Source organism: Leptodactylus fuscus, chromosome 6 (assembly GCF_031893055.1).
Source record: "Leptodactylus fuscus isolate aLepFus1 chromosome 6, aLepFus1.hap2, whole genome shotgun sequence".
Lineage (NCBI taxonomy): Eukaryota > Metazoa > Chordata > Amphibia > Anura > Leptodactylidae > Leptodactylus > Leptodactylus fuscus.
The window spans coordinates 133393467-133421268 of NC_134270.1; the positions used below are offsets into that span (position 1 = coordinate 133393467).

The window sequence follows — 27802 nt, forward strand, 5'->3', positions numbered from 1 at the left end:
TCTCAGTTTGGTACATGTGTACAACCCACATCTTTCAATCTTTTGTACCTGCACATTTCACATTCATGAGATTGATGTCAATGCTGGGAATTAGCACAGAGCCATAGAGCAGTTGGCACATTCCTGTGCCTCGTCCCTCCTTGTCCACTCCATGGCGCTGTGATCCTCCTCCCCGCAGCCGGGTTACCAGGCAACACAGAAATACATTGTGTTCCCTGAATAGGGGCAGTGTCTGGGGAGGAATCTCACATCTCCGACTCCCTTCATCTTATTTCAATTTTCCACGCCAAATTGCTGAAAATCTTCCGGCCACCAGAGGTGAAGTGGACTCAAGACACGGTGTGCGCTACTTATAAGAAACAATGAGTAGTGCTTCTCATCTGACTTGTAACACATCAGTCAGAATCTCACCATGTACTTATATAAGATGGTGAAAATGGGCTGACACTTAATTGGGGACTTCAAGCATATATTGTGGCTGGATTCACACAACACGGGTGCCATGCCTGCTGTGAAGTCAGAGGGTTTCTTAAAGGGATGTACAGAATTCTGATTTCTTCCAAAGACAGCACCACACCTCTCTACAGGTTGTGTCTGGTATTGCAGCCCCGACCCATTATTGTCAAAAGTGCAAACTCTGAACAAATACCAGTGGCGTTACTACAGCTCAACTCCCATTAACTTTAGTGGTACTAGACAACGTGTAGTACACTGACTGGAGGCACCCCAAATAGCTGAGCCATGCGGGAGGCAGCTGTTGCCCTTACCACCATTCAACTTTGGCCATTAACCAAAAAAAAAAAAATCAAGGACATCCCCTTTAAGTTGATCGTGCATGTTTCAAAGCTGGCACACAAGAATGTGACCAGTGGATGTCACGGGCCTAAGCAGAAGCGGAGCTCCTCCAAGGGCTGCAAGCTCTTTAAACAGCTGTTCAGTGGGGTCCTAAGTGTCAGACTTAACTAATATAATATTGATGTCTTGTCCTAACAATATTGTATATGGCATATCTGACACATGTGAATATATCTTTACAGTTTGTTAATAAGCCTATACTAAATTGGCATCCATCTTTAATACTGCCTTTTTATTTCTTCCAGGAACAGTCAGAGTTGGAAAAAAAGGATCCCCAAGAGTTGGTGGGTAAGTGTCTGTCTGAAAAATATGTGCATATAATATATTTTATTTATATAACGCTAACCTGTAGGGTTCGAGAACAGACTAAAAGAGACATTACAGAGTGATAGTCAATTCATATAATGGGACTGAGGGCCTTGCTCGCAAGACCTTACAATCTATTTTGTACTACTTTATGCAAAGATCTGAGCTTCCAGGACCCCTAAAGTGTGCCATCACATGGGACAATGGGAACGTTCAGGTTTTCCTGGTTTTCTGGAGTATATATTCATGTAGCAGTAGTTGTGTAACCCTATACAAACATATCACCAGCCAATACAGAATTTCTGTTTGGCCGAGTTAATAATTTCATGTTGGATCCTGGCCTTATCCTAAACTACACCATAAGATGACACACTGTAGGTTTTAACTTGCGGATATGACAGTACTAGGGTGTGTTGTGACTCCGCCACACCCAGCAGAATCTTCAGGAATCTACAAGCCACAGGGCATGTTTATTGTGTGCGCATTGTCTAGTGTGTTCTATCGGGGTCTTAGTATATAGGCATTACTGTGGAGTAAATTGCGTTGACCCTATTTATAACCAGCATCTCATTGAAGAACTGTATATACGTCAGCTTACATAATAAAACGAAGTATTTCAGAAACTCCAGCCAGCACGATCACATGACCAGTGCCTGCTCACTGTTATATGGTACAAGTGCCCGGTCAGTTTTGCGTTTTTCCAGTCCTGAATGCTTGGCTTTTACAGGAAGAGTGTGTGCCTTTGTTCTGTCGCTGGCAGCCTATCTGAGCAGGCCAGTGCTGCAGCACACCCTATGCCCTTTTGGATACCCAGCAATCCAAGGCTTTTCCCTGGCCTTTTGCTTATGTTTTCATGCCCTCTGTGTCTCAGACACTGTTCTTTTGTGTGCATGCGGGAAGGTCTCCTCCTATATTCTTGACAGAACCTGCTTCATTAACTTTACTAATTGGGCACAATGACAAGACTTCTGCACCGCTGCCAGATAGGGCTTTAATCTGTAGATCTGCAGACATATTGGCACTGAGGGGGTTAATTGGAGAAGACCGCAAGGATTCTTGTCATTGTTGCAGCTGTAACACCTGATGAGTAACTTTCAGAGAAGTTCTGCGCTGCACAGAGGGCAATTGTTCCCTTGCATTGGAAAAGGGGGTGGTGGGTGCAAAAGCCATCAGAGCAGCCAGAGTCAGCGATGGCGTGTCTGCCTGCCCTGCCCCCCTACATGAAAACAGAGGAATTAATCCAGCGATTTGGCAGCACTAAAATGTCATGTTTATTACCCAGCATCTGTTAACTCCTTTGTATCCAAGCGTGATAATGTAAGAGCGGTAGTGCATTCACGTCATTCTTTGACTATTTTGTGCATTTATTTATTTCGTTTATCTTTGTATGTTTAGCGTCCTTCTCCGAGAGAGTACGAAACATGTCTCCCGATGACATCAGAATACCTCCAGAACCACCCGGCCGCTGCTCTAATAACCTGCAGGTACTGTTCAGCCCTTACATATACAGTACCGATATATATATATATACCCCATATATACTGTGAATACAATATTGCTGGTCTATGGAAGCCACGTATGTCTGTGAGGAATGCAGAATGTAGGTGTGAAAGGCTACCTAGGACAGAGGCGGCTCATCTGTCAACCCCATCAGATTTGAGCAGGCAGGAGCATGCCCACTATATCAGCCATACAAATTACAGCTGGCACACATTGGACAGAATAGATCGCTTCAGGATATACAGCTAAAGTGGTCTGTGCATTTCAGGAAATTGCTCTAAACTGAGCCTCTTATATAAAATACGGCAGGGGACTTTGGCTACGTACAATGCTGACGTAAATCCTACGTCTATAGACAGGAATTTGCAGATTTGCTTAATTTTTATGCCATGTAACAATGTAAAAAACATTGGAGGATCTTCCTATTTAATAGTGTCCGGCATCTAATGGCTCTAATTTAGCAGTCTCTGTATGAGAGGGATTTTTGTTTTGCTTTTTTTCCCTTTTGATAACTTTCTCATTTGCTGACTACAACCATTAGTATAAGGTTGTGTAGCTACTCCCGACTACCTAGTAGTCACTAAGATGCAGTACTAAGGCACTATGGATGGCGCTGTGTGTAATGTCAAACTACCACCAATCTGATAATGAAGACCTAAATTAAGTTTTAATATTTGAGGCTAATGTGGCTTCCTATGAAATTTAGATTTGTGTTTTGAAGTTGACCCTGAGCATTATACATTGTCATTCGTGATCTGCACATCTATCAGGTGTATTTATCAATGTATCTAAACTATCTCTTCGTAGGAGAAAATTCACAAACTGTATGAAAGGAAGCTGAAAGAAGGGACAGACATGAATCAGATTATCCAGAAGAAAAAGGAATTCCGAAACCCCAGGTAAGCACTGCAGCCCTGGGCAGATGTCTTGTCACTACTTATTATTGTTAGTGGACATACAGTAGTCTACTGGTACAGCCAAACATTGGGGTCTTCTGTGTTATTTATGGTGACTTATTTTTTTTCTTTTTCAGTATTTATGAAAAGCTCATCCAGTTTTGTTCCATTGATGAACTTGGCACAAATTATCCTAAGGTAAGTAAGAGATCTGGCAGCAAAGCCGCACACTGATCCTTTGTTGCCCCACTTCTCTTAGTGTTAGTTAAAGAGGACCTTTCATGAGTTTTTATATACCGCTGGAGAGCCGACTGCACGAAATTCAGCACACTGTTGGCTTTCACGATCTGTGCCCCAGGTGAAGAGCTATCGGTGCCGGTACCGTAGCTCTTGACAGTCAGAAGGGCGTTCCTGACAGTCAGTCAGGAACATCCTTCACAGCAGCGCCTATAGCGCTGTACCGTGAGACCGGGGACCATAGGCGAGTACTACCGTCCATAGACGAGTACCATCAGGAGGGGAGCTAGGTGTTCCTCCCCGCTCTCACAGTACAGCGCTATAGGCGCTGCTGTGAAGAAGGACGTTCCTGACTGACTGTCAGGAACGCCCTTCTGACTATGAAGTGCTACGGCACTGGTACCGGCTTTCCAGCGGTGTATAAAACCGCATGTGCCCCAACTCATGAAAGGTCCTTCTTAACAGCAGGGAGGAGGTACACAGCAGATCAGAATATGGAAAAGGGGGACGCCCCCAAGTCATCAGGGAGCGCAGATCACACAGGCAGTGCTATGTCATAGGGAGGAGGGCAAAAACACTGCATTATGTCAGGAAAAGTAATCTCACCAACTGTATATGAGTGTAGAAGAAGGTAGCAGGGGGCAGAGGGAACAGGGTCACACTCCTCAACCATGAAGAAGAAATCAGTCCAAGAATGAAGCTGTGCTGATACAGGAGAACTTGTGAAGGCACTGAACACTTTTGTCACTTATGTTAGCATTGGGCTGCTGTGGACACTCTTATAGCTTGTGTCATATGCTCCTGTATTGACTGCGTTGAATTTAACAGCTTTGTTTTTTCTGTTTATTACAGGATATGTTTGATCCACACGGATGGTCAGAAGATTCCTATTATGAGTCTCTTGGTAAGTGCGCATTATGTATCAAAGCATGTGACAAGGAAATGCTCCAAATACAAGTTTGTTATGCGTTTCAGCTACTTCACATACTTGCTGTATATTTAACCTGTACCAGTCTGGACACAAATCCTATAAATCCACGTGGCATTCCTGTACATGTAGATGGTAATTGACTCTTATCTGATGATCTTGTAAAGGAGCTGTTTTATTGCCAGTGTTTAAGACTAATATTTGCCACTTAGCCATACATTCTTTTTCTAAGCTTTGCATGATTTAGTACATTAATGAAACCCGAGCCCTTGCTTTAAACTATAAGGGCTAGTTCACATGGGGGTTGTGACTGCGTATTTTGGTCCTGATTTTGACGCGGGAAGCAACATCAGAATAGGACCAAAATGCGCCTGCAAAATGAATGTCCCTAGTCTGGAGGGTGCTGTCGTGAGGCGGACGCCACGACTGAATAGGCCGCGGAATCCGCCTTAAGAAAGGGCAGCTCGCTTCTTTTTTTCCGCTAGTGGGAACAAACCACTCATGGAAAAAAGGACGCTAGCGGTCTACATATACCTCTATTGTGAGGGGGCGGATTTTGAGGTGGATTTGGCGTCAAAATCCGCCCCCTCTTGCCCCATGTGATTGAGCCCTTAGAGCTACAAACTCTTAACCAAATGGTACCATGTTCTGTTTAAATTGCACAAGATTTTTCCATCTGCTTTCTCGAGCTCTGGCAGCACGGCACAGAGGAGGGGATGGACACTATTGCACGTTTTTTGGGAGTGTACTGGGCTGAGGGACTTTTGGGGTGGGGTGCAGCAAAAAATTTGTAAGGTCTATCAAGTATGGCCACCTTTTATAATATTAACTAAGACTCCATACACCATGGCATTGTATCTGAATAAATATGCCTGCAATCCATTATTTAGATTTTCATGTGCTTCAGTATTTTTATTTTTATTTTTGCAGCAAAAGCCCAAAAGATCGAAATGGACAAACTAGAAAAGGCAAAGAAGGAACGAACAAAGGTAAATATGTATATAGTTTATGGAGATAGGGCCAGTCTGGTTTAGCATCCATTTACAGGCCATCCTCAAATCGTGTATAGCCATGCTTGTATAATGGTCTGATATTGTGTCATAGTAATACATAACACTTAAATGTTGTCATCATAAAGTTAGAGACTTATCGGGTACATAACCTTAGGAAAGTTGCCAAAATCAGGTTGGAGTTTGACAACTGGAACTCCAGCAGTTGTGAGCAGCCGCCAGAACACCAAGCAGAGCCTTGGCACAGTTATGTAGTGGCTGTGCCAGACCAGGGCAGCTCAGCCCCCTAATATGTGAATAGAAGTTGTGCTGCAGTAACCCACCCTGACCATTACACAAGAACAAGCTGTCAATAAAGATGGCATTATAGATATTCTGTACCATGTTGCCGATGAATGGAGCTGAACTGCAATACTTTGATATGTTGGGATGGGGTAGGTGTAGGATTATATGGAGTGTAGCGCAAAAAGTACAGATAACGCATGGCAATATCTTGATTTGTGCCAAATATGAATTTCCTCTGTTACATAGGTCAGCTAGATTTATACTTTATGCCATCTCAGTCATTTAACTTTACCCTCAACCACTCCTTTCTTTCAGATTGAGTTTGTAACTGGAACTAAGAAAGGTACAACAACCAGCGCACCGACAGGAACAACAAGCACCACTACTACAGCTACAGCAGGTGAGAAACTACATGAGTATACTGTTAAAGGGATTACCCACTTTCTAATATTGATGGCTTATGCTACAGATCATCGGACATCAATAATAGATCTGCAAAGTCATCAGCTCGGGGTAAGCATGGCTCCTGGTAATATTTACAAGTTGGGAACTGTGCTACTGAACCTCAGGACAAATTTTAGTAGTGGCGGCTTTAGGTACGGCAGCTCTGTCCCACTTAAGTCTATGGGGCAGCTGTATAGTACCTAAAGCCACCGTCACAGTTTGTATGGCAAGTGAACAGCACAGCTCCCCGCATGTAGAATACTCCAGAAGCTTCGCTGTCCTCAAATTGCTGATGTGTTGGCGTCCCATGTGTTGCACCCTAGCATAATATTGATGGTCTAGCCTAAGGGTAGGCCATCAGGATTGGAAGGTGGATAACCCCTTTAAATGGGCTTTGCACTAATAACTCTGCTGTGAATTGGTGTCAGGTGTTTCATGGCTAAGAACACACCAGTGAGACAATTAGGAAGCCAATTCTTGTGATTGCTTAGTCCCCTGTTGAATGGAGCATTAGTGTGTGGGCATGACCACCTTTCCATTCACTCCTGTGGACTGACAGAAAATGGTACTTGACTATTTGTCCCATAGGAGTGACTGGTAGTCAAGCTGCACTGCTCCATTCTCTCTAGCAATTTGGGGACCTCTGTTTTTGTGATCGCTGGGGGTCCCAGTGGTCAGGTCCCCAAGCAATCAAACACAGGTGTAGGCCCCTGTAAGTGTAGGCACATAAAGTGAAGTCATACATGTTTATATCTCATTTACTTTTCATTATTCTGTACAGATGCACAAAAAAGGAAGAGCAAGTGGGACTCTGCGATACCAATGACCACCATTTCCCAGCCCACTATCCTCACCACCACTGCCACATTGCCTTCTGTTGTCACAGTAACCACCAGCGCCAGTGGCTCAAAAACGACGGTCATCTCTGCTGTAGGGACTATTGTCAAGAAGGCGAAGCAATGATATAACTTTTAATAGACTTGCACTGTCCTGACTCAGAACTGCTCAGTATTCCCAGAACAAGGTTTATGGCATGGAAGTCATTGTGCCAGCAACTCTACAAGATTTACAAGGGGACTCTGAATGGGAAGACTCTGCTGCCTACTCTTTAACCCCTCAGAAGCCAGCATCTCCACCTGAAATCACACTGTACAGTTTGGGAACGGAAACTCCTCAGATGTATAGACGTTTGTGTCTTTTCTTTGTATTTCAGTTCCCTATTAAATTCTTAGTGTTTTCATTTACAACTCGTACATGTGGATAGTGTCTTTCCACTTTGGATCCAGTTATGTCCTACAAGGGGCACATGAAAATCTACATTGTCCTAGTGCCATAGACTCAGAACGGTAGTGAAGAGGAATCCTATTTAGACACGTGATCTTTTCTTAAATATGCAGTAGTGTATGTGAATGTGCTCCACCTGTTCCCAATGAGAACTTCCAAGCCTAAACTTCATGTCTGTTCCCAATGATCCCTCCTACAAACAACACTTCTCTCCTATCATGATGGGGTATAAGAGTCAGATTTTTTTTTGGGGGGGGGGGACTCCACTGCTATTTAAAGCTGGGGGTCCCTTGTTCACATGGACCAATGGTTGCACATGCATACTGCATTCATCTCTATGGGACATCTGAGCCCTTTATGTTTTACTCATAGATGGGGTAGTGGCACACATTTACAATAGTCACCGCATTGAAATGGGGATAGACAGAACCGCCATTCTTGCAGTTGGTCGTCCCCCAGAAATCAGGTATTCTCTCTTTTTACATTAAACCTTTTTTTTTTTTTTTTTCTTACCTTCAACATTATATATATATATATATATATATATATATATATATTTAACCCTTAGGTTACTGTCTATTTTCATTTGGGCCACTGAGATTAATAATCGCAATTGTGTAGGGGTTTTCTTTCCAGCAGTCGCTTAAAGGGGTATTCCCACGTTGCATACTCACCAGTCTTCACTGCTGTAAAATCTTCTTTCTTCCTGGTTTCTTGCATCATTTGGTGCGCGGGGTTTCATGTGCAACCTGCCGTTTAGCTCCGCCCCCAAATTTGTGTGTAGCTCCGCCCACCCATATTGGACTATGAAATACAGGCAGCAGCAACTTAATTCTGTGTTACATACAGACACTGCCTGTCTCTGCCATAATGAACACAGCTGAATTAGCTAGCCTGATAACTGGGAGAACAGAAGAAATGAAAGCAGCTCCTCTCCCCTATCTGCTAGCAGGGAGGTACGTCACGTGGTGTAGACACAGGATTAGCTAGATACACAGGCTGGCTCCCTGCACTTAGCCCCTCCTCCTTCCCCCTGAGAGCAGTAGATACATCACTTGACTCATGAGCAGCTAAGTCAGGGCTGTGGCCACAAAGAATTGAATAAAATAAGATAGTGGACAAACAAAGCAGTTTAGCTGAAGCAATGTATTTAGGAAAAGTCTTACGTCCACATTAACAAGAGGTATACATAGGATCCTTGTGATGGGACAACCCCTTTAATTTATATCATAGATATAATTACAATAGAAGATAACACCTCTATAGAGAACATGGATGGCCTATCACTGTGTCCACTACTGACAATACATGATGTTCATAGAAAACTCTCCCATAGACGTCATGAGTCAGATCCAGTCTATTGCTGCCTAGGGCCATGTCCAGAAAATAGAACTCGATAAAATCTGCAATCTGAAAATTAAAAATGGATTAGAAAAAAAAGTGATATTTCACTCCCAGTAGAAAAAAGGTGATGAATTCCCTTTTAGATGTAAAGACTTCTTATTTATAGAAAAGAGCTTGAAATTGTTAGTCTTATGTAATAATGCTGCAGGGTTGGGGCCCTGCTACAGCATAGGTAATACATATACCCTATATATATGCATCGGTGTTATCTACTTGCAACAAATCTTCACTTGTCATGAGGGGACTTGTTGCTGCCAATATGGACGCCACTCAGGGTCAATCTATATTAGCATCAAGTGATGGACACCTTCAACTGGCGAGTGTAACAGCAGTGACCTGTCAGAGCATGGTTACCATTCTTTATATGTCAGTGTGTTCTAGCCAACACTTCATACACACTTGGCATTGTGCATAACCATTTTAGACTTGGTGTGACTGCTTGGCCATGGAAAACCAAATTATGCAATGCCCTATGAACAAAGGTTTCTGAGCTGTTTGGTTGCAACATTTACAACTGAGTTCCAAAACAGATTTTATGACCTCAAGCAACTTGGCAGCCGTACCGCAAGTTTGCGTAGCTGCTTTTCCTCCAAGATTCATAACTACACCTAATGTAATGTTAACTTCTTACAGACTTCCCATTTATTGCACACCATTAAAGGGTTTTCCCATAAATGAAGGTCCCAACAACATTCTCAAGAAGGAGGATCATGACCCCCGTGTCATGGCTGCAGTGAATGAAGAGTACACTGTGAATGCGCAGATCTCTCCATTCACTTCTGTGGGGACTTCCAGGAATATGCATAAGCATAAATGTCCCACAGTGGGAATATCCCTTTAACTGTCATTCCAAAACTTTCAGCCTATGTTTTGCTATTTTACTTATAGAAGTACTAGATGTAAATTGTATCTCCTTCTGTGAAATTATGTAACAAAAAAAAAAAAAAAAATTATGCAGCATTCTCCCACCGTTTTGTGACAAGAAAGGTCAGGGTGTACCCCGACTTTGCTTTAACTGACATGTTCTCTTGAGAAAGGTCTGTGCTTTTCCACTTTATCAAAAGCAGATCTACAAGATAATATATTACTAATCCGGCAAACCTTTCTGACTGGAATGAACTTGCGTATATTGACTTGTGCTTGAACACGGAGTCCCCTTTAATATTTCTAAGTCGAGACGATAATGCTATAGTGATATCCATGTAAATAAAACAAACCCTGCAAGCAGGAGAGCCCTAAGGTAGCACCATGTACAGTCAGATTGTCTTGACGCGTGTTAGAGCGCTCCTCCCTCATTCCTCAGAATCTGTCACCTCTGGCGGCTCAAGCCCAGGCTCATCCCTTATATTAACACTACGTACTGTACATCTCCAGAGCAGGAAGCCTCTGCGTAAACACTATGGCCACGGGAATCCTAGAACCATGCGATATAAAATTCTTATATAGACTGTTTGTACAGTCACACACCCATAGATACACAACTAGTGAATTGCAATGATCCTATAACTAGTGGTAGGCCTAGACCACTTACCTGGTGCTTCTACTTAAGTACCATTTGGTGCTAGTCATTGGCATATTGGCTCACACCTAAAACATGTGCCACACACAGCAGATATCATCTAGGACAATATTGGAGGGGTATACCCTTTTTTCATGGAATCTCGCTAGGATGTGTCACCACATTATGATCAGTGGGGATCCTGCCTCTGAGGTAAATTGCAAACTCAAGGGTACTGTGACTTCTAGTTCCAAAAGATTGAAAAGTGAAAGTTTTGTTTTTGTTTTTTTGGAGTTTTTTTTTTTTTGCATTTAGCAGTCAAATGTTGCAGTGTGATTCCACTCACTTACATTAGTCACAGGACAACAGTGGTCTTTGGTTGCACCACCAGAGTCACCTTGTAGCCCCAGCCTTAGTGTTACAGCAGTGATTCCTGCCGCACTGTCCCATTGGCATGTAACAACAGTCATTCTATGCCAATCTAGATTAGCGGAGAAAAAAGAGCCGCTCCTCAACAGGAATAGTTAATCTATGACTGCCCAATCCTGCTGACTGCTTTATAAAGGAGCAGTGCACCATTCCAACAGTGGTGCCACCTATCTTTGAGAGTTACAATGTACTTTGAAGCCAGTCTTCACTATGACTAATAGATGAGACTCCTGATCACTGTATTAAAATATAACCGATTCACTCTTCTGCCTCCCCGGAAAAGATCACAGTGCTGTTCATCCCATTATCCTTCCTGAAAATAATAAATACATGGGCCTTGTTACCATTCCTTTCATAAATACAATGTGCCTCTATATAGTCTGGCACCTGTAGCACTGAATAAAGTGTCGGACTTTGTAGGGTCACACTCTTCCAGGAGGAATAACAGAAGAACACATTGCGACATTTGATGATAAACTACTCTAGAAATGTACAGGGAATGCAGGTATTTACTTGAAGGGTTTGTGCTGATATGGTCACTTATCCCTTGTCCACGGGAATGGGTGATAATAATCTGATTGCTGCGAGCCTGAACAATGGGCACCCCAGTGATTCACTCTAATGGGGCTGTGGGCGCTGCAGAAGACCCCCATAGAAGTGAATGGAATGCAAGTGGTCTTGTGTGACCCGTGCTCCACTCACTTCTGTGGGGCTGCTGGGACTGTAATCTCCCGCAGTGCTCACTGTATTAGGTGTGAATGAAGTGGATTTCAGTCCCCCCATCCTACTGATCAATAGGGGGGCCCAGCAGTCAGGCCCCCTGCGATCACTTATCCCATGTCCTGTAGATAGGGGTTAAGTGTTGATAATAGCACAGCCCCTTTAAAATGCCATAGATATCATTCACCAGAGAAAACCAGGCTTAAACTAAATTCAGAAAGCGGAAAATGAAGAGGAATTTGAGGCAGACATCTGCCTGGGGCCTTTTTTTTAAGCAGGGCTTATTTTTTCAATCACTGCCTACCATTGAAAACAATAGGAGGCATCAGGGCTGAATCGACATCAGAACCAGATTCCATTGTGCGAATGGGTCCTTAGGCAGGTTTAATCTATATAATGTTCTGACATATAGATGGGCACTGGTAAGCAGGGCGCTCCCCTCCATAGGACACAATGGGCAATATTATAGTTACAGTCCCAGAATAGGAAGGGCTGAGACCAACTGGATTACTTTGGCAACTATAGCAATATGGACAGAAGTAATTTCCCTGAGACATCCCCTTTAAAGTCACAATTCACTGTAAGTGTATTTGGAAATAGGCATTCAAAGTAGACAGCCCCTTTAATGGCTGACTATGTAATGGTTATTATAGCCTGCGCTTACCCTTCAATGACTAAACTGCACTCGGAGAATTAGACATGGACTCCGATCGGTTGTCACAGACCACATTTCCTCTTATTTCATGAGGCCCAGTGTGTATGAGGTCTGATCCTGTGTGTACGCCGCTGCGGCCTCCTCCATTAAGTGCAGCCCAGAAGGATTTTTTATAAAGTAACAGGCCCAAGGACTCGAAATAAGTGAACTGGGACCAGATGACTCAGAAAAGTCTGAGAAATACAAATGTCTCCTCTTTCCCGCCTAAAAGACATATGAGGGAATTAACAATATATTGGTGTATCTGTGAGGAAAGGAAGAAAAGCGGCAGCGCCTCCCATTCCCACACACTTGTCCTGTGTCTGCTCAAAGGTCAGCGCCTGCTCGGCACAATAACTTCAAGGCGCTCAATTGTTATTCTAATAAGACTTGCTATGCCGTGGTGTGGGGTTAAACTCAGCAGCGGGCCCCTGCGCCCCTCCTCAGAGACTGTGGCCTGATCTATATCTATTATATAGAAAAGTTTTACCTAACGTGACTAAGTGTATGGATGGGAATGAAGATTTATAGCTGTTTTTTGTTTATTGTAGATACAAAAACATCAAATACGGTGCAAAATATAGAGACTGTATTTGTTAGTCTTCTATAAGGAGAATACAAACCCTGATCGAACAAGCAGCACATTGGAAATATGGATTAGGCTGTGTTCACATTTACATTTTGTATTCATGTTTTTTTGTTTGGTTGTAAGGATAGAAAACGTAATTTAGTTTGACGCCCAACGTTGCGAAAAATGCAGGTTTTTGTTGCAGATTTTGCTGCATTTTTTGAGCCATTGTCAGGAGTGGATTGAGCAGAAGGTAGAAGTATTAAAACTTACGATATATTTCCCATTCCTTTTGTAGCCATTCTTGGCTTTGACAAGGAGGAATTTACTGTGGATTTGAGGGCGCATTTCTCCCCCAAATCAGCTGCAAATTCCGCCCAGATTTTATATGCCATTGTTTTCAATGTGAAGCGGAGATCATAGCGGACACTGAAATAAGCGCCCTGCTCAATATTCCCACAGATTTCGCATCTGAAGACTCTGTCGTGGATATAACGCAGCTGGAAAATGGCGGCAGAAAATAAAGAGGAATTCCTCTTCATTTTCCACTATGTGAACCTACCCTTAATCTCCATGACGTCACCTGACGGACGCTATTGATTTCCAGCATGGCGTCTGTCATTTTACCAGAAATAATAACATGGCATGCTGTGTTATTTTGTTTCCAACATCTTTTATGGAATCTACAATGTTAGCTCAGGCACGCCCTGGTTTCCTAAGCACAGAAAGAACAGATATTTCAATTAATAGTTTACAAGTTCTACTAAATCTTATCCCATAATACTATATATCAATGTCTCAGCTACACTTGCTGTATAACATGCCACTTACAGATCAGACTGTGTGTTTAATATGACAGGTTCCCTTTAAACATGGTAAAAGTTAAAACACTATAGAATAAACCTGGCAAACCCGGCGTGGTTTTGGAAATCACAGCATGTCAATTATATTTACAGAAACGCTGGCGGTTTCCCCATACGTATAATTGAGACAGAAAGTCTGCGGAGGAAACGTTTGCGTAATTTCCTTTAAGAGCGCTGCAGGTAAAACTGTGATGTGATGCTGCTACAGTTTTTCCTGCAGCGCTTTTTTGCTGCGGAAAACGCCTTTTCTGACACGTTCAACAGGGGAACATGGCATAGTGCAAAGAGGGCATGGTTTACAATGTAGTACGCAAATTGGCATAAACTATTAGCTCTAATGTTAGACAAGATGATAAAACTGACACTGCATTTACTGTGTCTACAGATCAGACAGGATTACTTAATCTGGACCATTGTCTTCAGTACTTCTTGAAGATTGTATCTGTCTTCTCTGCTTTTTCACCCTATTTATTTTCCTACATACTGCCATAAATATTCTTATGGAAACACCAGGACATCCAATTTAGTAGGAAGGTGCACAGAAGTGTAACTTGAACCTCCTCTACACCAGTACAAAATCAGTAATAGGGCTCCTACCTACCTTGTGCCATGTACAATAGTGGAATATTTTGTTAGAGGGTCCTTTGGGGTCCCATTATTTTCCAGGGCATTATGGACATTATGCTTTGTTCACACTTACACCCGGTGTCCGACCGCTTGCAAACCATTTAAAATAAAAAAAAAAACGGTTTGGTACAAATAGCATTCCAAACGGTTACACAGTGGATACCAGAATCTGTCTTTTTTCAGTGGATAGTCAGTGGGTGTCCATTAAAAAGAACAGACCATTTGTGTCAGTTGTGTCCAATCCGTTTTTTTTCTTTTTCTTTCTTCATTCTGAGCATGCACAGAGAGAAAAACGGATTGCAAAACAGACACAAACATATGACTATTCGTTGTAATCCGTTTGTGTCCATCTTGCATAGACCTCAATGTTAAAAAAAAACAGTTTTGAGGCGGTCAGTTGTGTATAGCCCGGTTCACATCTGCGTTAATGAGTTTTTAACCAAACCGTTTCCAAACCGTTTTTCTGATCTTAAGGCAGATTCACGATGGACACATACCAGACGCAAGTGTGAACGAAGCATAACATAGCTCCTACATTACAGTGAACAAGCACATTATCCTTCTTCAGGTTTCACTACAGGTGCGCTGCACTTGCCATAACAAGCTGTGTACAGACAAAGTAATCCTGGGAGATTCCAGCTCTGGTGCCAGCAGAATTATAAACGCAGCTCTGGACAATAATACAGGCTGTAACTCAGGATCATCAGGAATAATAATACATAATATATTTTATTTGTAAAGTAATGGTTTTACAAAATTATTCAGCTAGATGTAATCTGTAAAATCTTATACTTTATGATATACAACCATTAGTCACTATCCTTGTGTTGAGGACTTGTTTGTGGGGCACAGTGGGCACGGGTCTGCAGCGGGTGGGCATGCAGTTGAACTTGCAGTATAAGCTATAACACATTGCCCAGCAGCATTCAGTGTCAAGATCAGCTCAGCACAGCCGTCCTGTTGATCCAGATACTGCATTCTGGGCAGGGGGAGGATGGTTTAATTCAGTGTTTTGCCTTTTGTTCTCTCCATGCCCCCCCTTCATGCCTCCACCTCCCCACTAACAATCATTTTTTTCTCTAACTGTGAACTGAAAGGACTGAGGACTCAGTGGCTGAAATCTTTCTCACTTCCAGCATTATCTTACACGGGTGTGTGGAGAAAGTGAGAGGGATCAGAAGAGGGGGAGTAGATGGTAAGGGGGAGGAAGGGCTGTTCCCGCATTGTACCTGCCCTCCAGGTGTGCTCACAAGTCTATGGAATGTCAGAGACAGCAGAGCAAGGTCTGAGTCACGCACAGGCGTCCATAAAACTCTTTTTTTTCCTCTCCCTCTCTTGCACTGTTTCCACAAAAGGGGAGGGAAGGACCTGTCTCTCCTGCAGAAGACTGAACTCCAAATTTTCTCTCTGGACCTTGTTTTGAGTAGGATACCATCAACCGTGAAGGATTACAAAAGGGCAGAGCTGAGAGTTGGCATACCTTTAGTTCCCTTCTGCGCAGGATCACAATCACTGGGATATCACATTAAACCTTTTGGGATTTGGTTCTCTACTGGATGAAACTTTCTTCTGGTAAGTCAAAGCAAACTTGTAAAAAAAATTTTTTGCAAGCATAGAATATAAACTAACATAGACAGACATTACCGGGTTGCACCATACAGATTGCAAACAACTGCACAGCCCATGGCAATGTGCAAAGAATAGAGGATATCTAACTACAAAGGTGTCAAGTTCAAAGAATACTGTCACTACCCAGTCCATACACCGTCCGCCTGAGCTGAATGATCAGGAAGAGTCTGTTTTCTCAGGTGTAAGGAAAATTAATCTTTGCCCCAAACGCCTTTAAGTCTTGTTTTTTTAGCATTTAGAAATTTGCTGGTTTTTTTACACTATTGTTTCATGTACTGTAGGTCACTGCTAAACTTAAGATAGGCTTTCTGGAACGGAAAAGGTTAACAATATCTTTGAATTACTTGTGTTCGTTACAGTGTAAAAGTTTACAGTTAGTTGTAAAGGCGGGTATACGCGTTAGGCGGTGTTCACATCTGTACTAGAGGCACTGTAAGGATCCTATGTCATAGACGATGCATAAGTTATTACAAAATAGCAAACACCATGACGGAAATCTAACAGACCCCATAGTCAATGGGCGCCATTAATATCGGTCATTGACGGGTCCAGCTCTACTGTTTTTATTGTTGTTCTGCTCTTAGAATGGAACAGAAGAGCAGGAATGAGTAGAGCAGATGTGAACAGAGCCGTAGTGTAAAGTTGATCAAAATGGACAATCGTTCATAATCCTTGTAGCCAACCCATGATAGACCACCATCATCTGGAAGAAGTTGGCCATGTTTTCGACTGATAGTAGGTAGTCCATGAGAAAACTTTCCATGGATGACTGTTCTGAGAAAGATCGCTTGTCCTTTGCTCGGTGTCTGATCAACTGTAATGGCTAATATGGAGTAACACGTGCATGACTGTATCGGCGGATCGATCCTTCACCAGATGATCATTCGTTCAACATGTGTTCAACCATCAGCCCACTTCTATCTAAAGTGTATGGCCATCTTTTAGTAATTCTTCCATTGACCATTGACTTGAATTTCCCCATGGTGGGACTATTAAAGGATTATCTTGTCTCTTATAATCTTCTCCATAGAGTAGGGGTAGCGTAGGTTCTTCTAAATTTCCCCCAATACAAGAGAGGGAGTAATACTTTCTACTGTAAAAGTGATAAGAAGTCTTCTACCTTCTGCAGGACCTTTTACCTTTCCGCCACATGCCGTAGATTTTCATGCCTAGGAAGGTTTTCCGTAAACAGAATCCTTGGGAACTTGGTGGAAACGTCTTGGTAGCTCTTATACAATTTAGTAAACATGGTGCTGTGTAGACAGATATGTGATGGGACTAGTAAGGTATACAACGCTGTTTTGTTAGATATCTGCCATTGTTGTTACTTGTGCTATCAGGGTGTGATCAGGTACGTGTCAGCAGAAAACATACCTGGAGGGTTTGCTTTGGAAGGCGAGTCTGTACACTCTGGGTAGAAGTGTCTGCACGGTGCAGTGTTCTTTACAATGGAGAGCAGGTCCAGATGTTTACTTAGTTGTAGAGACAGTGACCACCATTAACAGTACTAATGGCGGCACTAAGTGCTTTTTTACAGCAGACATCATAAACTGATAGCCATGCCTGGCAACAGGACCATATAGTCTGGAGCAATGGGAATCACCACATGTACATATAGAAATCAGAGTCGTAGGTAATCGGGTGAATTCATATGTGGCAGATTTGTTGCAGAAATTTTGGCAACTAAAGATAAATTGGGTTGTTTAGGTGGAAAGCATATAGATTTTTCAGAGCTTGTTCTTAGATTCTGAATATCTTTTTCCCATACTAATAAGGTAATGTCCTTCCAACCTGTCACAGCAGTCCTAGGTGTAAATAGCATTTATGACTGCCAGTATTGTCTACTATATGGGGTGCCTTGTTCTAGCCCATGAGTAAACAATCCCAACTACATGTGCCATAGACCACAGATGACAATTGGTTCTTTGACCGCAGTATTGATCTGGGAGTGCTTACTCTGGGCAAATACAATCACCTGTATTGTACATAGTGGAGGTCACTCACCAATCCATAGGGTCAAGGGGTCAGATTTAGGAATATAAGGTGTGTAGAGAAGGCATACCATGATACGCTTGGGACTATCCACCTAAGACCCACCAAACTACTAGACAGGTACCATGCATAGACAGACATCAAATGCAGATGTTTAATGTATGCAGTATATCCTCCTATAAGGGATTGTTTGACAGGATAAAAAAATTAACCAGGCTTTGAATGGGTTAAAAAAAAATTGTTCAAAAAGGGTATTCTTCAAATTCCTGCCACACTGACATTTGCCAGATTCCACTCTGGTCTCTACTTCCTGTCTCATCTCAACACACAGGAAGTACCAGGAAATGTCCTTTCAGCCAATCACTGCTGAGTCTCTGCTTAACCAGTGATTGGCTGAGTCGTGACTTCCTGTGTGTCAAGAGGGACCAGGAAGTGGAGACCAGCAGTGATCTGTTATACAATCACAGTCTACACACAGAAGACGTTCATATAAACTTTTCATATAACCCCTTTAACTTCACCAGGTCTTGGCAGATACATGATTTTGTGAGTTTACCATTGACAACACTGGGCTTCTAGACAAGACTGATGGAAGTATAGATATAGATACAGACTGCCAACCAGGAAGACATCCCACATCCCTTTACAGATTGATCTGCTATAGTCCCTGGTCTGGTTGAGGTCTACAGAACAAAAAGTTTCAGTATGGCTTGGTTAATGGGACCAGCATTAGGAGTATGTCTGGTCACACCAAGGTGTGGATACAGATATATACTGGAGGTCAGTGTTTTAGTCAGTCAGCAGTCAGACGGGTCATCCAAGGTCGGCCTGGTAGTCAGCAGAAACACAAATGTATGGGCTGAAATGTGAGGCGAGAGAATGAACGGACAAGGAAAAAAAAGCAGGTCACACAGGTCAAGAGGCATACTAAAGTACAAGAATATGGCAAGCTAAGAAATTACATGCAAATAAATATTACAGTATCATACATAACATTTACTAGAATGGTCATTACAATTATCAGTCATATCCTGCAATAAAGGCAGCTTTACCTTTAGTATATATATATATATATATATATATATATATATATATATATATATGCTCTCAACATACTTCACTTTTATACATACCTTGCTTATTTGGACTGGGACATCTGCTTTCTATGACATGCAGATCTATATGGCCTAAAATATAGCCAAACACCTGATTCCCTCTAACCCCCCCCCCCCACACACACACACACATATAGATACACATACATGCTCAATGGCTCAATGGAGCCAGGCATGCATGCTTCTCCATAAGGAGAGGTGAGTGATCTGCTGCCAGACATCTCTAGTGGTGACTTATCATCACTGGTGACATAAGGATCAGGCATGTTTAAATCCAGCATGTCCAATCCTTCTTTTCCCCTGACATCTGCCATCAGGGGAAAGTCAAAACACAACCATACATATTAAACGGGTTTTCCACAACTTGTTAATTGTCGATCTATCCCTAGGATAGATCATCAATTGACGATCTGTGGGGGTGCAACAACCAGGGCCCCTGTGGATCAGCTGGTTGAAAGCTCCACATTCTTGCATGGCCTGATCACAGCTCAGTCCTATTCAAGTAAATGGGCTGCGCTGTGATAACAAGCACAGCCACTATATAAATGTATAAGAGGTTAAGGCTGCAATCTCTTTAAACAGTTGATCAGCTAAGGGTCTGGGTGTTGGACCCCTGCACATCTTTAATTGACCCCTTTAAGCAGGTATTACATAGTATGCATCCTGTAGAAATATTACTGACCTTCCTCCTGGCCTCAGCATTGTCTCTAGTCCTTACCTGCATTTTCCACACATAATATTATATTATATATAGCAATATACACTCACCGGCCACTTTATTAGGTACACCATGCTAGTAACGCGTTGGACCCCCTTTTGCCTTCAGAACTGCCTCAATTCTTCGTGGCATAGATTCAACAAGGTGCTGGAAGCATTCCTCAGAGATTTTGGTCCATATTGACATGATGGCATCACACAGTTGCCGCAGATTTGTCGGCTGCACATCCATGATGCGAATCTCCTGTTCCACCACATCCCAAAGATGCTCTATTGGATTGAGATCTGGTGACTGTGGAGGCCATTGGAGTACAGTGAACTCATTGTCATGTTCAAGAAACCAGTCTGAGATGATTCCAGCTTTATGACATGGCATTGCATTATCCTGCTGAAAGTAGCCATCAGATGTTGGGTACATTGTGGTCATAAAGGGATGGACATGGTCAGCAACAATACTCAGGTAGGCTTTGGCGTTGCAATGATGCTCAATTGGTACCAAGGGGCCCAAAGAGTGCCAAGAAAATATTCCCCACACCATGACACCACCACCACCAGCCTGAACCGTTGATACAAGGCAGGATGGATCCATGCTTTCATGTTGTTGACGCCAAATTCTGACCCTACCATCCGAATGTCGCAGCAGAAATCGAGACTCATCAGACCAGGCAACGTTTTTCCAATCTTCAATTGTCCAATTTCGATGAGCTTGTGCAAATTGTAGCCTCAGTTTCCTGTTCTTAGCTGAAAGGAGTGGCACCCGGTGTGGTCTTCTGCTGCTGTAGCCCATCTGCCTCAAAGTTCGACGTACTGTGTGGCGTTCAGAGATGCTCTTCTGGCTACCTTGGTTGTAACGGGTGGCTATTTGAGTCACTGTTGCCTTTCTATCAGCTCGAACCAGTCTGGCCATTCTCCTCTGACCTCTGGCATCAACAACGCATTTCCGCCCACAGAACTGCCGCTCACTGGATGTTTTTTCTTTTTCGGACCATTCTCTGTAAACCCTAGAGATGGTTGTGCGTGAAAATTCCAGTAGATCAGCAGTTTCTGAAATACTCAGACCAGCCCTTCTGGCACCAACAACCATGCCACGTTCAAAGGCACTCAAATCACCTTTCTTCCCCATACTGATGCTCGGTTTGAGCTGCAGGAGATTGTCTTGACCATGTCTACATGCCTAAATGCACTGAGTTGCCGCCATGTGATTGGCTGATTAGAAATTAAGTGTTAACGAGCAGTTGGACAGGTGTACCTAATAAAGTGGCCGGTGAGTGTATATTAACTTCGAAACAAAGCGTAGGCCAAGTTACAAGGAGTTACAAGGAGTCACACATACACAGATATTGTATCTCCTTCCTGCCCAAACATATTCAGCCTAGTGAATGTTTCCATTGTGTAACAGAGGTTTTCTGTCTTTACTCCTACACATCTTCATTTTGGGCAAAGCAATAACAGGGCATTAGGTAAGCTCAGTCTGCAACCAGTTACAGCAAGAGGTTAGGAAAGAAGACAAGGTCATTGCAGGAGCACAAGGGATGGATCTGAACGTCTTATGTTCAGGGGCAATAAGAAAGCAGGGTGACATTATCAGGGATCCAGTATCTAATCTGAAAGAGGAAAACTCACTCCAAGTCCTCGTATCATATAGCAAAGCTTCATCAATCACATGCTGTCAGATTCATCTACTACAGATGAATGTATGACATCACGATGACCTCACTGACTACATATATGGTTGGTCACAATTAGCCAGTATTTCAGTTGTCAATCACTTTGGTGCCTAAAACTGGCCATACACCTTCAATATCCATGGACCAGACAGTCATTTGGCCAACAGCTATTCCTTCCAACCCCCCACAGACATGCATGCTCGGTCCGGGCGAATGTGTGGACACTTAAAGATGCAACAATCACCACTGTAAGAGGCTGAATGATTCCTTATGTCAATGGCCATCATAAAGAGGACCCGTCGACTTTCCTGCCATGTCTGATCTAATTCTTAGTATTTTGTATTGTGCGATTGTTGAAATATTAACCCATTAAAAACAGAAATAATAAAACCCAGTTGTCAGATTATTCATGCATTTCTAAGAGGAACAGAAAAACACAACGTTATAAGAGAAAATGATCCCATATTGTTATTTTGTAGGCACAGAAGTATTTACTATATCCGACATGTCAAAAAGACTAAGTGGTCCTCTTTAAAGGGGTATCCCAGGTTTGGTGACCCCCATTGAAGCTGATATGGGGAGTGACCAGTACCAGAACTGTACAGTGGCCATAGCAGTAAGCAAGAGACTCTGTCCACTGTGTAGTTGACTTTCCTGATCAGTAAAACTTCAAGTGAATTGGAGGATCTAACATTTTATTTCACTTGCACTAAATTCCTAGTTTTGGTGGGTCTGAGCATAGGAGATGGTTGGCTAACATTATAACTTGGGCTATAAGAGGATCTGTCACTTCTCCTGATACGCCTGTTTAGTACATACAGGTTATCCCTATTAAATAACAATCCAGGAGCATCTTATTTTCTAACTCTGGGTTGTGTTGCTCCTCCGTTATTCCTCCTAGAAATTTCTGAATGAATTGCCATTCCTCTTGTCAGTGGGGTGTGTCCTTGGGTGTGTAATAGGACAATGTCAGACTGTGTAAGGGCAACCCCAACTAGTAACAAAGGCTGTCGTTATATTCACAAATTTCTAGGAGGAATAACAGAGGAATGGCACATTGTAGAGTTATAAGAAATTGATATATAATGGAAAATACAAGTATTTACTAAAACACACGTCAGGAGAACAGAAATATTGTACTAGCTCATCTCTTTAGCTAATACCTAGAGTTTTAGGCTGGTCTTACACGACCGTAATGTAAGTCCGTAAATGGTCCGCAATTGAGGGTTTTCAATTGCGGACCATTTGCGGACACATTATACTCAATGCGGCCTCTTACACCACCGGATAATTTATCTGTGTCGTGGCCAGGCCACAACCATGGTCTGCAATTTATACAACATGTCCGTAATGCCCGTGAATTGCGGCACTGCACGGACTTGCCCATAGTACTCTATGGGTGAGTGCGGCAGGACACGGACATCTGCGGAGTGTATGTTGCCGATCAGCAACTAGTGTTGCTGATCAGCAACATGCGGACTGTAGAATCATTACGGTTGTGTAAGACCAGCCTTAGGCAGACTCAAGGCCTGCGCCTGGTAAGTGACTATCCAGGGTGGTCATACTGCACCTTGGCGCCATCACTTTCAGCATATAGTATATAGGAGCTCACGCTCCACATCTCCTATAGATATGCTTGGCAGTGTGTTCAGTGTTTGAGCAGTAGTATCAGGTTCTCTGGAGGAGGTAGAAGTCTTAGAGGCAAAGCAAACATGCAGACCCTGAAATCCTCCCGCTATCTGCTTATCTATGATTACATTAAACAAGAAGAACAGGTAAAACCGCACAGAGATAGAGCCAAAGCCAGGGAACAGTCTTGGAACAGATTGTAGTTCACAACATTGCCAGAAATTGCTTAGAAGACTCTGAACGAAAGAAGAGGGATCAGTTGAGAGGAAGCACAAGATATCTGAGATGACATAGTAAATGGCACATAATCTAGAGGCGATTAGTAGAAGACATCCTGACATCACACAGGTTTATGGTTGAGTACTTGTGGCACGTTCGTGAGAAAGGAACCAGGTTTTTAGATTCTGTAAAGATCACCTGATGTGGTAATACTTCTCACTACATTAAAAATTTGTTGAAAATGCAGATTTTTGCCAAGTTGAGTCTTAGGGCATATTCACAAGGCGGAATCTGCTGCTGATTTTGCACGAGATTCCTCCCCAAAATCAGTGACAGATTGCGCCTCGGATTCTGCCCTCCATTGCTTCCAAGGGGAGGCAGAGATCCGCTGCTGGGCCAAATCAGCAGCGGAAAGACAGATTCTATGTCCGCCTCCAATTCCTCTTTGTTTTCCAACATCTAAATGGGCCCTGGGGTTTCTGAGACAATTTTGATACTGATGACCAATGATGACCATCTAAACCCCACACTGATCAGCAGATCTGGGCCTACTCTGGTGACAGAAACTAAAAAGGTGACTTGACAGAAGCAGAAGGCCCCATCATGTATAGCCGCCATGTCGGAGTACTGCAGCACCTCACCCTTTCAGGTGAATACGAGATACAGTACTACAACATGGCGGCTATACAGGGGACAGAGCCTTTTGCTTCGGCTTCATCCTCTGTATAAGTCCCAGTGCTGGAGGCTTCTAAGAACAGCTGATAAGTGTGCAGGGCCCAGGTGTCGGACACCCCCAGTCTCATACATAACCTATCCTGAGAATAGGTCATCAGTATCCAAATGAGCCCAGGGGCCAGAAAATCCCTTTAATAATGTGAAAGCTATGTTCATTCCTAAGGGTTGCATTGACCATGAAGCAACCTCTTGACCTCCATACTTCTTCATCATCCACATAGATCTCCATGTAGCTGCAGGCAGATCTGACAGCAGTCATTATTGTGGAATCTTAGAAACGAGTCATTTAGTAGGAGAAACGTTCAGGTGGATTAGTTCAGCATTGGAGACTTTGTTGAGGATTACAAAAACATGGCTGTGTTTTTTTTTTTTTCCAATAACAGCTCCATTGAAGTGAATGGGGCCAAGTTGACTTCTTATATTGCAGAGAGACTTTTGGGCCCCTTTATGCTTCAGGGCACGGTAGTGGTTGCTACCCCTAAATCCCTCGTAGCCATGCACCTATTACTAAGGAGGCAACCAACTCCTGAGGTTCTTCTGATTTGGTAGCAGGAATGCCCCCCCTTGGTTAATATTTAGAGGGAAGGTCTTCTTCTTGGCATTCTGGCCTCTGTGGGAGCATTGTTTCCTATACATACTGCCGACAAATCGTACAAACTCATTGATTTTGAAGGATCGGCCAACTATCTAATGTGTATGGGGTCTCTCAACTCTTTCCCAAGAGATGATGTTGGGGGAAAGATGAATTGGGTTTGCTAAATTTCTGTGCCCAGTCCTTAGAGATAAGTCACCATTAGAGGAATCTTACAGTGGCTTACTCCACACTCCCCATTGATGACACATGCACACTCAGCAGAACTGAACATGTAGGCGTGTAGGGGAGTTGGACAGTATAGCTGTCAACTGAATGAGAATTTGGTCGATAGTTGTTATAGGGCAAACCAAGAGACAATGCTATGAGGGGCGCTATGGAATGACACAATAGATAAGGTTGGCATTATGGATAAGATATTATAGTTATACATATATAATGTACAGATAACATATGATTGTGTAAATGACTATTACTGAAAAGGTAGAAATTTTTTGTAGAAATGTATCAATTCAGGAGTAGTGAGAAAACAGGTTATTTCCTGGAGCAAATATTTCTACAAGACCACCTGGAAACTGAGGTAGACTGTAGGTATGCGCTAAAAAATCACAGACGTAATGAAGAAGCTAGTCTAGACAAGTAAGAAAAGCTCCATCTATGCTAAAACAGATTCTGCCTTGACTTCATCACATTCATTGCCCTTCTCTCATTCCTGTTGCAGTGGCTATATACATTAGTACACCCCCCAACATTACAGGACATATAGGTTGACCATTCCATAGTAGCTTATTAGCATATTGTCAAAATCAAAAGATGTAAGTGGGACCAGAGCAGACTATCTAATGTGCAAGTGGTTGTCCCATCTACCGCCAATGGAAAATCAGGTTGTTGGATTTCAACATGTCCAACCTTTGGTTCTCAATTTGCCAATACAGTCAGAGCTGAGCTTGCATGTGCATGGAGGGTTTGACATTTCCCATCCTTCATGAGCAGCAAGAGCAGTGCTCCAGTGAGCTGAAGGCCCGCCCCCAGTGCACCAAATGCATCATTTGCATAAGACTTCAAAGTTGGTTTTCTCCAGATCCACAGAAGTGACATATAAGGTGCAATGTCTATCTCTCTGTAATGTGCTCTGTAACATAGTGGTGGCTGCTGAATATGCTTGGGGAGATAGATTCCCTTTAAGAACAAAAGGATTGGGCAAGTACAGCTGATCGATCTTTCTCTCCACCTCCATCTGATGTCTGGGGTGAACCAAAATGCCCTCATACACATTAGATGGTCAAAGGGGCCTTCTAAAATTGGAGATGCAATACTAGTCATCTGCACAGTTGTCTCCTTCACATTTAACCATAGAGTCAGTCATTAGACTTCCATAACCTACAATACTAGATTACCTACAATATTAGATTAGACAGATGGCTCATGTGATTCTGTGCACAATAGTCACATTCTTCTGTCCTCAAATCATCATAAACCAGTATCAGCTACGCCAGGAGGAAACACATACACCCATGCCCATAAAAACAGGAATAAAGCCAGCGGACAAGTTCTTCTAAGTCAAGTTAGTTAATGTTTCCCACAGAAAAATACTCGACTTCCAGAGAAAAAATACTGCAGAAAATATACATAGCAATTCCCAGGTACTGGAGTGGAGCATAGAAAACATCAAACTGGGCTCACATTATGGTACAAGGATCGGCCACCGAGAATAGAAGGCGTAGGTTTCCCCTCCATGCCCTTTTGAGAACCTATAGGACAATTCCTTATCACCCTTCTCTACATCCTTACAGATAAGATGCCCATACACCACAAATAGTGTCAAGTAGCCTTCACATAGAGGTTATACATTTACTTAGACCTTATGACAACTCCATTATATTCTATTTTATCATTAGGAGGGGATGTGATAGAACAATACATAGTTGTCAAATGATACCCTATAATATAAAACACGACATGGAAGACAGGCTATCCTAATACTACATCTGTATTTTCTATATGTAATCTATGTGATATATATATTAATATATATATATATATATATATATATATATATATATATATATATTATACAGTATGTAATGTATATTTAATCTATGTATAAGATATATATATATATATATATATATATATATATATATATATATATATATAGTATGTAACGATGCAAGGTATGTGATATATATATATATATATATATATATAAATATATAATAAACCATATATAATCTATGTATAAGATATAAAGTATACAGTATGTAATGTATGTTTAATGTCTATAGAATATATACAGTATGTAATGAATGTATAACGCATGCTTTGTGTTATTGTAATGTGGATATATAATGTGATTATTCTGTGTATCTGGCAGGTGGGGAGATGTTCCTCCCTCACATCTTGGGGGCTCTGCTGCTGCTTCTGACTGTCTCCAATGTTAATTGCGACAAACGTAAGTATTCCATGATATAAGACTATAAACGCACCTTTTCGTTGCAGATTTTGTTGCGGTTTTGTGAGCCAAACTCAGGAGTGGATTGAGCAGAGGGTAGAAGTATAAGAAGCTTGCTATATCTCCCATTCCTTTTGTAGCCATTCTTGGCTTTGGCTCAAAAAAACACACTAAAATCTGCAACAACAAAAAATGTGAGGCCTCAGCCTTAAAAAGTGTTTTGCAGGTAAGATTACACGTCACCTTATGATTTCTAGCTATTTATCCTATGGTATATCCTAGTGAATAATCTATGCTGTGTCTCAGACTCCCAGTCTTCAGTAGATTGAAATGTTTGGGTACAAGAGACCCCGCTGAATAGTTGATGGGACGGCGCAGAGTCTGGCCGAGTCCAGCGGCATTTAGCTCCTTTGTTGGTTGCCCCGAGTGACTGTCGCACATTGTAAAGCTATGTGTATACTCTATTGCTAGAGCGGTCTGATAGAAGGCAGAAACAAACTATTAGGG

At 42.4% G+C, this 27802-nt stretch overlaps 2 protein-coding genes across 4 annotated transcripts in view; both read left to right on the top strand.

Annotated features, from left to right (window-relative positions):
- SAP30BP (SAP30 binding protein) overlaps positions 1-7655 on the top strand; it is a 29716-nt gene extending 22061 nt beyond the window's left edge. For both annotated transcript variants that reach the window (XM_075278745.1, XM_075278746.1), the window contains 8 exons: positions 1101-1143; positions 2557-2645; positions 3469-3560; positions 3695-3755; positions 4647-4698; positions 5653-5711; positions 6333-6417; positions 7243-7655. In XM_075278745.1, coding sequence (XP_075134846.1) covers positions 1101-1143; positions 2557-2645; positions 3469-3560; positions 3695-3755; positions 4647-4698; positions 5653-5711; positions 6333-6417; positions 7243-7424 — 663 coding nt within the window. In that variant the 3' untranslated portion in view covers positions 7425-7655. The remainder of the gene's footprint in view (positions 1-1100; positions 1144-2556; positions 2646-3468; positions 3561-3694; positions 3756-4646; positions 4699-5652; positions 5712-6332; positions 6418-7242) is intronic.
- A 7983-nt stretch (positions 7656-15638) lies between these two features.
- Positions 15639-27802, top strand: part of ITGB4 (integrin subunit beta 4) — a 38688-nt gene continuing 26524 nt past the window's right edge. Inside the window, exons 1-2 of one of the 2 annotated variants that reach the window (XM_075277240.1) lie at positions 15639-16120; positions 27218-27295. In XM_075277240.1, coding sequence (XP_075133341.1) covers positions 16105-16120; positions 27218-27295 — 94 coding nt within the window. In that variant the 5' untranslated portion in view covers positions 15639-16104. The remainder of the gene's footprint in view (positions 16121-27217; positions 27296-27802) is intronic. The other variant, XM_075277239.1, reaches the window with a different exon arrangement.